A 10,917-nucleotide genomic window follows, 5' to 3' on the forward strand; every position below is an offset into this window, starting at 1 on the left:
CACCGTGAACTGGATTTACTGTCTAAATAAATGATACAATATTATTTATCTCCTTAACAAAAACTTACAGTTTTAAAAGTTAAGTATAAGGGTTGATTAAACGCCAAAAGGTACACAAATCAGCAGTTCCCAACATTTCATTAATACTTCATTGATATAATTTAAGTAATTTTACTGCATTAACTTTTCCTTCACATTTTTTAGAATTTATTAGATGTCACAGACCCTTATGCTGGCCATTTTCGTCTACAAAATATTTACTCAAGTAGCACACCATTTAACTTAGATTGACTGTAATATCTATTTATCTATAATAATCAAACTATTAATCACAGGTGAAAAAGAAAACGTTATAAAAAATATAAAAAAAATAAGAGGCTAAAAAATTCATAAACTTTTTTTACATCAATGATTTTATGCATTTATTTTTATTTTTAAATAAAAATCATTGGTTTAAGTTCATTCTTTGATTAAAGTAATTGTTATTTTATGTTGTAGTCAAACGTTTGTAATAATAAGTAATAAATAATCTGGCTTTATCGCAAATAATATAGTTTTCTTCAATTACATTCTCAATCTAGGTGTTCTTCCCACAATGTTATATATATGTAATATAAAATAAAGAAAATAAAGATATGCATATTTTTAGGACAGCTAATTATTCCAGTATTTTACCATAAGTAAAATTAGGGGGACTAAATTAAATTACAATTGAGAAATGAGTAAATATTGTTGAATAATCTACTTGTTATTAAATGTATGTTATTTGTGCTCACGAATATTTCGGTAAGACGAATTTAAGACTGAAATATTGTTTTGAATCCTCCGTGATTGAAATTTAAAAAGTGGCCGACTCTAACTTTGTTTTTTTCTACTTTAACATGCATGTATATGTGACTACTCAGAATAATTCATCACTCATTTTATCATAATTATAATAAAAAAATATTATGAATGAACTGGCCAGCATAAGGGTCTGTGACATCTAATAAATTCTAAAAAATGTGAAGGAAAAGTTAATGCAGTAAAATTACTTAAATTATATCAATGAAGTATTAATGAAATGTTGGGAACTGCTGATTTGTGTACCTTTTGGCGTTTAATCAACCCTTATACTTAACTTTTAAAACTGTAAGTTTTTGTTAAGGAGATTTTTGTACCTTTTGGATAGATTTTCCTTTTTGTCTATTTGCAAAGTTACGTCTGCTTTACAGATTTTTTAAAATTTGGAATAAGCTATTCTATCATTATAACCTGATAAGGTGTTAAATCGGAACCGTAACTACCACTGGAGAGATCTTTTTAAAGAATGATTATAGTTGCGGTCCCCAAACCATCCTCAATAACCATTTTTTTGAGAAAGCGTTTTGAATAAAATAGGAAGGTATTTGTACGTAAATAGCAAAATTAAACTGCGATTTCAGTACTTCCTTTTAAGAGGAGCAAGAAAAATAAACTGCGATTACAGTACTTCTCCCTAAAAGGCAAAGATTTTGAATCGAACGACAATTCATTGATGTAAATCGGTTCACTCATTGATAATTTTAACGATTGCAGTACTTCCTCTTAGTAGGTGTAAGAGCATGATAGCACTTCACAGCCACATAGAGGAGCTTTAATCACTTCTTCGTGCTAAATTTTATCAAAATCGGACTAAGCTTTGTAGAAATATTGGTAATAATAGTTTTAGAAAGGGCCTTATTTGGGTGGGGCGAACTCCCCTCCTTATGAGGCATAGCGTCGAGACTTTTAAAGTACAAATCTGTACAAAATTTCGATTCGAATGACACTTCATTCATGAAAATCGGTTCACGTGTCGATAATTTGAAACGATTGCTATACTTCCCCTTAACAAGTGTAAGAGCAGATCGTCGCTTTATTGTTAGGTAGGAGAGCCCTAACCCTATCATCCTACCAAATTTTATCAAAATCGGGCCAAGATTTACAGAGTAATTAGTAATAATAATTTTGGAGGGGGCCTTACATAAAGGGGGCTAACTCCTCTCCCATTCGATGTACAGGGCCGAGACCCCCAAAAGGCACATCTACATAAAATTCCGAATCGAACGACACCTCATTCATGAAAATCGGTTTGCGCGTTTAGGCGCTACGTTGTTTACAAAAAAGGTAACAACAACAAGAAGAAGAAGAAGAACAACAAGAACAAGAACAACAACAATTTTTGAAAAAGCCGTTTTTGCTCATTTTCAGCAACTTTTTTCTCGAAACCTATTAGATCTGGGTGGTTGCAAAAAAATTACAGTTATAAAGGATGGTTTGGAGTTAGATTTAAAGAAAATTTGGGAATTTTATCTTTTATAGAAAAAGAGAAAAAAATTGTCAAAGTTGGGTGTTTTTCAACGTTACACTTTTTCGTGCAGTTTTTGATGGTCAACCCTTATACAACTGTCCTACCGGACAGTTTTAAAAAGTTCTCATTAAAATTTATTTATTACTTAGAATAACTGAAACAAGTTAAACTCTCAAACTTAAGTTATTAAGTTTCGAATTTGTTAAAATACAGTTTAGAAACTTTTGATTTATTTAATAGATTTTCTTCTGCAAATTGGAAAAGCGATCTGAATACATCAAAAGATGGAAAATAGAGTTTTCTATTATACTAGTTCAGCTGTTAGGTTTCAAGTAAGGCAGTAGACTTTTGTTTTTAAATATCTTTTTTTCTCTTTGCTACTTACTCACCTTTAAAGAAATTAATGCAGTGAACTAAAGAAGGGATGAATAAAATATCATGATCCTCAAGAGAGAAGAACTCGCCTATTGGCGCGACTCCATCAAACATATCACATTCTATTCTATAACTCTTCAGTTATTCCATAAGGGAGCATACAGTCCCCTGTTTCACTTGTCTGGTAGATTCTGAGGAAGGTTAGAGGAGCTTAGATGGCGGACTATAGTGGGTTAGGGATGGCCGCAAAGTGTCCTGCAGAACTTTGTTATACTTTGTTTTAACCATATCGGAAAGCGAAAGGATACTGAGGTTTACGAGTAGGTACACAGGTTAGGTTAGATACCAAATATAGTAGTATTAATAATAGTTTTGGATAAAAAATGCTAGACTTAAAGGGCATTACAAGGATGATTTGAAGCTGATAGTTTAATAGCATATATCCGCGCATAGGTTTCCAGTATCTTTAAGTGAATTCGCTATTCACAATTTTCAGAGGGCCAAACTACTTTCGCTTTTAGATGCACACCCTTTTGAGTCCCGACAAATTGGCAAGTTCAAAAAAATTTATTGACCTAAATTTGGATAAAGTAGCGTGAATATTTCAGCAGTTTTTATTATTATTGGGGGTTTTCCGAGGAGGGGAGGGGCTGAAAATGTGGCGTTTGAATAAGTGAACGTTTCTGTCCCATCCACGACTAATTTTCATCCAGAGAACAGAACCACTTAATCAGTACTCTTACGTGAATACTAGTAAGTGTAGGGTATTGGGATCGTCTCAACTTTCCGCCGGAAATATCTCTTTTCCGAGATTTTCTCTATACTTAGTTACTTTACATGAATATAGATGATATATAGGGGAAATGGTTGGGTTAATCTTCTCTTTAAAGTATCATTTCAGTTTGATACATGGCTTTGCTTATCGCATAAAGGTTACTAAGATTTAAGTAAGTTTCGAAAGCTCTGAATTTAAAGAAACTATGAGCATTTGAAACATGAGAATCTAATAAGAGAAAATTTTGCGAAGCGCTGGGTAGTCCAACATCTATATTTGTAAAAATAAAGGACGGGAAGCGGGGCTTTGTATAAATTTTGGTGATAAAGAGTGGGCTAGTTTAGTCAAAATAAATAAATAAATAAATAAAGGGGGGACTGTGACGGGAACATGGGAGATCTCTGAAAGCAATCTGAGATCAATGAGGCTTAGCTGAAACTTGTCCTCTGAGGATGCCGAAAGGCCAGAAACATTAATAATAAGTTTTCGTCGCCTTTGCGCAAAAAAATAATCTTTGACTCGTCGCTTATGATATGTTGAACATTTTTTAAGGTAAGACGGCAAAATTTGTAAAGACAAGGCTTTTATATTAACCATATGAAGACATAAAGATCATCTGGGTCGCGTTCAAGTTGATTTTCTTGCCTAATACTAGAAAAAAAAATCTAGGATTTTATTTGAAGCATGGTTATAGAAGTCACTTACCAGATAATCGCTCCTTGATAGCGTGCGAGGCAAAAGCGGCCGCTGCAGCCGCCGCCGCTGCACTGTTGTGTATAACGGCCGCCGGATGTACAAGACCCCAGGGAAATGGTGCTGGTGGCAAAGGTCCTGTTGCCGTGGCAGTAGCTTGTGCAGCAGCTGCAACTTGCGCTGGAGGCGGTATCCTCTGCGCGGGTACTCGAATCACTCCGGCCGTAGTTTCTAAAGTACCAGCTACCGCGGCCACCACTTTGCGATCCTCTTCGCCCAACAGTCTTGAAATACTAAACGGCAACAGTGGCGCTGTGGTGTGTGTACTTGTATTGGTGTGTGCTGTGCTAGTTGAATGCAGGAGACTCGGCGAACTTGCTGTAATTATGGCACCTGTACCGCAGCTTCCAGCGTCCAATGAAGATGCGTCATCATCCTCTTGACAACAACCGTCGTCTTCGTGTCCAGAATCAACGTTGATCTCTTGGTCATCTTCGTCTTCACTCAACGAAGATGAAGGTGCATTAGGCGATGTTGTCATTTCACCCAAAAATTAATTAGAAAATCAAACTAAATTAAAAATAAACCCGTTTCTAATTATTTAAATTAATTAAAAAATTAATAGGTATTTAAATTTTGATAGTTACTAAAACAGACACAAGGCATCACTCGCGTAACCTGGCCATATCACTCTGTAGACTGAACTAAATTGAAACAGCTTAAACCTATTAGCCCAACACCGTTTTTCCCCCTCCCTACTTCGCTTTGACTAGACCACGCCCACGGCCAGTATGTATGCGAATGGTGGGGATGGATAAAAACGGTTTAAACTGCTGACCTAAGGCCACGCCTGCAACCACGCCTACTAGCGGCCAAACTATTGGCCCCCTAACGTTTTCACTACATCGGCAATCACAATCTCATCCTCTCAGAGTTCCTTTTTTTTTCTCTCTCACTGAACGTCCTAAACCCTATATCCTGTTTAAAGCAGGTTCCTGTAACACTCCAGCTTACCGCCCGTTTTCCAGTATTAATGAATAAACTTAGTACATGATATGCGGTTTTTAGTTTTGTGCAAAGGAGCTACAGGAGAACGAACGGCTAGCTTCCCCACCTTTTCGTGTTCCATATTCTCTAGGAAATCACTCCTCTTGCCGCCTCCAGAGTTCCACTAAAGAGAGACTGAGACAGAGAGAGAAAGAGAGAAATAAGCCCTTTACTCAATCTCGCCCTCTCGAGCACTAATACCGCCTCTCTTGTCCTACCTTCCTTCTAATATCCAACTCCTTCTTTTAGCCTCCTAGTGTTTATTAAATTGTTTTAGCGAGTAGTGGGGGAAGAATCTGGAGGCGGTATATACTCTCCCGGCCAGCTGTAGCTATTAACCCACATTGCAGTCATACACATTCATTGTAAACTCCTAAAACTCGCCGCCCCTGCCCAGCCCTTCTTTGGAGAGTTTGGTGAGAAAATTATATTGAAGGCGGGTTTTTTTTGGGGGGTGGCACACAACTACCTGTACACTCTCACCATACATTTAAACCAAGCACTTTCCCTGGAATACTAATGTCCTGTAGGAAATATAATTTCTAACAAGCTGTTTGCGTGTTCAAGTCTTAGCTGCTCCTTCTACCGCAGAGAGAATGGCCTTTCTTTTGGCCAGGGATTCGCCATTCCTCCTCTAACTCAATTACTTTCTCTTCCTCCTAATAAAAAGGACACATTGCAATCGCGTCTATTGCAGTTTTCTCTGCAAATGCTTTGAAGTCCCTTGAAGTCCCTGAGCGTGTTTAAACAAAAAAAAATCTCAAATCGAAAATTCCTCAGAAAAACCAATTTTTACGTTTGTGTACTACCACTAAGTACCTATACATAAGTTTGCGTTCAAAATTTCAAATCCGGAAGTACCGATTTAGCGGAAGGAAGTTTTCTAATGTGGCTCTACCGAATATTATTTATTTATTTTTTTAAAATCTTTTATTTTGACATGGAATCCCCCGACACTAGACTGAAAAGACAAGAAACTAACCAACGCTACAAACTTCTCGCCAGACTACTTGACCAAGTATCGGGGATCGACTAAGCGTTCCAACTCACTACGCCTCCAGACATTACAGTCAAAAATACTTCGAAAACTTCTTAACGCTCGTTCTATGTATCTATCCATAATGACCTCGAAATCCCTTTCATTACAGATCTTGCTAACACTCGTTTCCCTCAAATTTCATTCCATTTTACAGCAGCTCATCCTAACCCTCTCATAGTACACCTATCTTCTTCCGGCATTACCAGGTAATCCTCTAAGGAGATTGAAGAGAAGATACGCCTCGTGATCTTCTCTTATCGTGAGAGCAAAGCACGTTACTGGAGTGGCACCACTGGGTGCCTTCTCCACTCATGATCTCTTCTATTTCTTTTTATCAGGTACCATATTTGCTTGTTGCAACAACTGTTGCAGTGGTAAATTCCAATAAAAGATTAAAAAAAGAAATCTTTTATTGGAATTCACCACTGCAACAGTTGTAGCAACAAGCAAAATGTGGTACCTGATAGCAAAAAAATACGTGAAAATCACGAGTGGAGGAGGCACCCAGTGGTGTCACTCTAGTAACGTGCTCTTGATACTGCTCTCACTATAAGAGTAGATCACGACGTGGCCATCTTCTCTTCCAATCTCCTTAGAGGATTTCCTGGTAATTGCCGGAAGAAGATAGGTACCACCGAATTTAAACAAAAAATTGTTTTTATTTTTTTTTTACTACCGACTTTAGTATCTAGGCTTAACACTTTTCTTAGAATGTATTTCCTAGTCGGGTTCTGGTAATTTCCTGTCAAGAACTATGTATATCTTAACTTCCTATTGTAGTACTACTGACAGGAGTGACGGTATTGCGGATAGAGTTATGCAAAGCAAAATTTGGAGTAGTGTGGAAATTCCAAAGTTGATGAGGAAAATCCATTAACCGGAAATGAAAATTTTAAGTTTATTGAAATCTGGGCTCCATCTATTTGTATTAAACGTGGTATGACCATAAGCCTGCTTATATTACATTTAAATATCTTTTTTTGTAAAATTTTCCTGAAACAGAATTTGATCAAAAGTAAAAGTTTTCCAGTAAAGTGGTATTTTCTCTCGATCATTTTTCTTTAAATTTGTAATTTTCTTTTTTTTTTTTTTTTTTTTTTTTTTTGATAATTTAAAGTGCAATAACATCTTGAGATTATTGGCACCCAGAGCTTTTTCAGTACACTGTCGGCCTCTGTATATTGTTCTCTCATTACATCACCATTAAACCGGTCCCATTGCCTGTAAAAAGCACCTAGGAACAGTGTTGCCTCTAATTTTTTGTGACCTGTGTGCGCACATTTTAAAGTGTGTGCAGTTTTTTCCAAAATAAACAAATTTTGTGCGGCAATTTAAAAAAGTGCATATAATAAAAAAGAAGACAATACAAGAATGGTATTAATTTTGTACCTATTTACACGCATTGACTCGATCTTGCCAGCATACCACACATTACAACGGAACACAGGGAAAAAACTACCCTAAAATCAAGTCAAAGCATTAGTTCGTGGAGACAGAATTTAACTGATTACTGTGGCTCCCCTTTTCCATTCAAATGGAAAATAAGAAAATTTAAATACTTACAATGTAATAACGTTGTCTGCTTCTAATTTTTTCAATTAAAACATTTGTCAAAACAAACAGACAAGAAAAATTCACAATTACTTATTATTGAACAATTTTAGAATTAAGGATTACATTTTTATTAATGGCATTTATTTTATAACTTCTCTCTCCTCTCTTTTGGTTTTTACCATTCTGCATAAATTTACTGAAATTTGCAAAAATTTTTGTGCGCGCGAATATTTTTCATGTGCGCTTTGTTTAAAATTTATGTGCGCGCGCACACGCGCACAGCTTAGAGGGAACACTGCCTAGGAACATTAAAGCTAAGGACCCCGCAGCCTGCATTCGAATCCAGGATCTCCAGAACGCTAAACAGTGAGCTAATCCGTTTCCTCTTTGCATACAGTTCATCTCATACTGGTAATAAAGTCACTTTGTTCCCTGAATGACACTTTTAGGAGGGAAGCTTAAGCCCACCTCTCTCTCAGGATCACCTCGAAACCGTGAAAAGTGATAAATCCGATTAGTTGACTGAAGTTTATCCAGTGCGGACCACTTAGCCCTTTAGTTGCGAAATATAAAATTAGAATTCTCCTCGATTTTCCTCTTCTTTTTTTTTGAAGTTATCCTGTTGACCACAACCCGAACCCAAACATGCATCCCTCCACAACACCCACACATCCAGAGTTTTTTAATAACACTTTTCTATAAAATTATTTGTGAAATATTAATTTCAATTTTTGTTTTTCAACATAAAAGTTATGTTTTATTCATAGTGTAGAATATACAAAGACCATTTTGGTAAAAATGATTGGTTGGCCATGAAAAGCAATTTGTGATAAATTTTTAACTATAAAATATGTTGTCTACTTGTCACTATATAAGCTGGACTTATCGATCCTTTTCTTTCCGGTTAACAATTTAGATTTTTAAAGTGTGGTACGTTTAGTAGCCTTCAATTTAGGCTCAAATTTTAGTGCATTAGGAATTTGAGCGGAAATAGCAGTATTAGGTTCAGAGTCTAAGATAGTTTTGGCGGAAGTCCGTGCACAGGAAGTTCAACTTTACTGAAGCGATTTTCAACTTTTCCTCAAGAATGGCTCCCACAATTTTCTTCTGTACACTTTTATTTGGAAACATTTTCTGGGAAAGTAGTTCTTTTCGTAGTGTTTTTCCTGGGAACTAAAACTTTAAAAAAACAAAGAAGTGCTATTTCTGATAAAGGATCAGTTAAATCGCCTCTAGAGTATCACGTAACTGGAAAAAGTAAAGTAATCGCCTATTTTTTCAGGCCGGGGTTTAACGTTCAACTACCAATTAGGTGTCGTGGACGGAGGCGACTGGATAATATCATTGATTTTATCATCGTAGCACGCTTATTTCTTGTATCCCTGACCGGTTTCGGACCTTCATTCATCGTCAGAGATTGAAGAATCAATTTGGTGTAGAGATTTCGACTTTCATTCACGTTGTTGGTCTTCTTCACTACAGTTGCTGACCGATTGAGAGAGTGTTATTCAAAATGGTAATGAATCGTAAAACTAAATCCTAAAATATTACCTTCACCTCTCTCTCCGTCGCATCACTCTCCCTCCAATTTAACTCCAGTTACTTCGGGTTGTTCATTTACAAAAGACTAAATTGGAACCCTCATACACGACTAAAAAAAAAAAAAAAAAAAAAAATTGAACTCAACAGACGTTACTGAAAAAATTTAAAAGATTACTTGACCACAGATCCAGTCTCTAAACGAACAAAAAACCTACTTATTTACAATACCATTTTTAGAATGTAGCTGGGATGGTACAAGATTGAACTTTGGGGTCAACCAAACCTCCACAGAGATTACAATCCCTTCAATCCAAAATCCTCCATAAAAAATAGTTACTGCTCCCTCCTTCCACGTTTCAGTTTCCAAATTAACCCATCAATAGAGACCAAGAAGTTTCTTTCATCAATCTAGTGGCCCGATCCTGTTAAAAAAATTAAAAAAAAAATCCCCCCCCCAATTCCTGACATCCCATCCTAATCCCTAGGTTCGCCACTTCTCATCTCGCATCATTCTAGATAACCCTCTTCCAGGCGGTTAAAACTCTCCAGTTGCCTCGCGATTTCTCCTCATAGAGTGACAACAATTAGCTTAGCAGTTGGGAGTATTATCCTCTGGACAGCTTCTTCTTCTCTAGGGATAAGCATGTTCAGTTCAGTGGCGTGGCCTGAGGTCTCTAGTAAAGTCACATGTTGTTTCAACTTGTTATTGATGGCAAGCCCCCGTTCTTAACTACTAAGAAGAGGTAAGCTTACTAAGGAAACTGTGTGAGAAAACTAAGCCGAATTTCCATTATACAGTGGAAATATTCATTATTTAAAAGAAAAAAGGAAAACATAATGAAGGATAGAAGAAAAATGGCTACCATTAGAGATACATATTACATATATCTATATTGCGTAAAGATTAAGATCGCCCCAGCAATTTATGGATAGAAGTTAATCGACCCTTCTCTTTAGTTTGGTTCCCAAAACATGACGTCATATCCCCCCCAACAACACAACTTCTAGAAATGGCTTTATATTAATGTACTGAAAATCCTGTTCTAAACCTATAATTACCTGGCTCTAAAAGTTACAAGAGCGCATTCTATCAGTTAAATTATCAAGATAAAGAAGGGGAAAAACGCTAATAACGTTATTTATAATAGACGAATAGTTTGTACATGAAGGGGAAAGCGATAACAATCTTTCTCCCCCCCACACACACACCAAGTCCATGGATCCCCTCCATAATCAAAATGTAATTTCCTATTAGTTGGCCAGTACTAATATTATAACCTTCTTGGAGATTACTGTATGGTAATGGTAACACCAAATTGGACGAAGAACATTCACTGTAGTAAGAATCAAAGACTTTTATTACGGTTAAATACATTTAAGGTTATCTCAGCCTCACTACTACTAGCCCCTCCTCCAAAAAACAGAGTGCTCAATAATCATCATTATTACATGAACTCAAAATATAATATTACACAAATGTTCGACCTCAATATGTATGTATGTAACTATGAATTCATGTTTTTAATTTAAAAAACGTAAAAACATTCAAGGTTAACCATTTTGAGAAGGTTAATAATTAAG

At 36.2% G+C, this 10,917-nt stretch overlaps 1 protein-coding gene across 1 annotated transcript in view; it reads right to left on the reverse strand.

Moving 5' to 3' along the window:
* LOC141447534 (T-cell leukemia homeobox protein 3-like) overlaps window positions 1-4,852 on the reverse strand; it is an 88,119-nt gene extending 83,267 nt beyond the window's left edge. The window contains exon 1 of the mRNA XM_074115189.1: window positions 4,167-4,852. Coding sequence (XP_073971290.1) covers window positions 4,167-4,695 — 529 coding nt within the window. The 5' untranslated portion in view covers window positions 4,696-4,852. The remainder of the gene's footprint in view (window positions 1-4,166) is intronic.
* Window positions 4,853-10,917: the final 6,065 nt, after the last annotated feature.

The sequence above is a fragment of the Rhodnius prolixus genome, unplaced genomic scaffold (assembly GCF_049639745.1).
Source record: "Rhodnius prolixus isolate KJV_2025 unplaced genomic scaffold, Rpr scaffold_7, whole genome shotgun sequence".
Lineage (NCBI taxonomy): Eukaryota > Metazoa > Arthropoda > Insecta > Hemiptera > Reduviidae > Rhodnius > Rhodnius prolixus.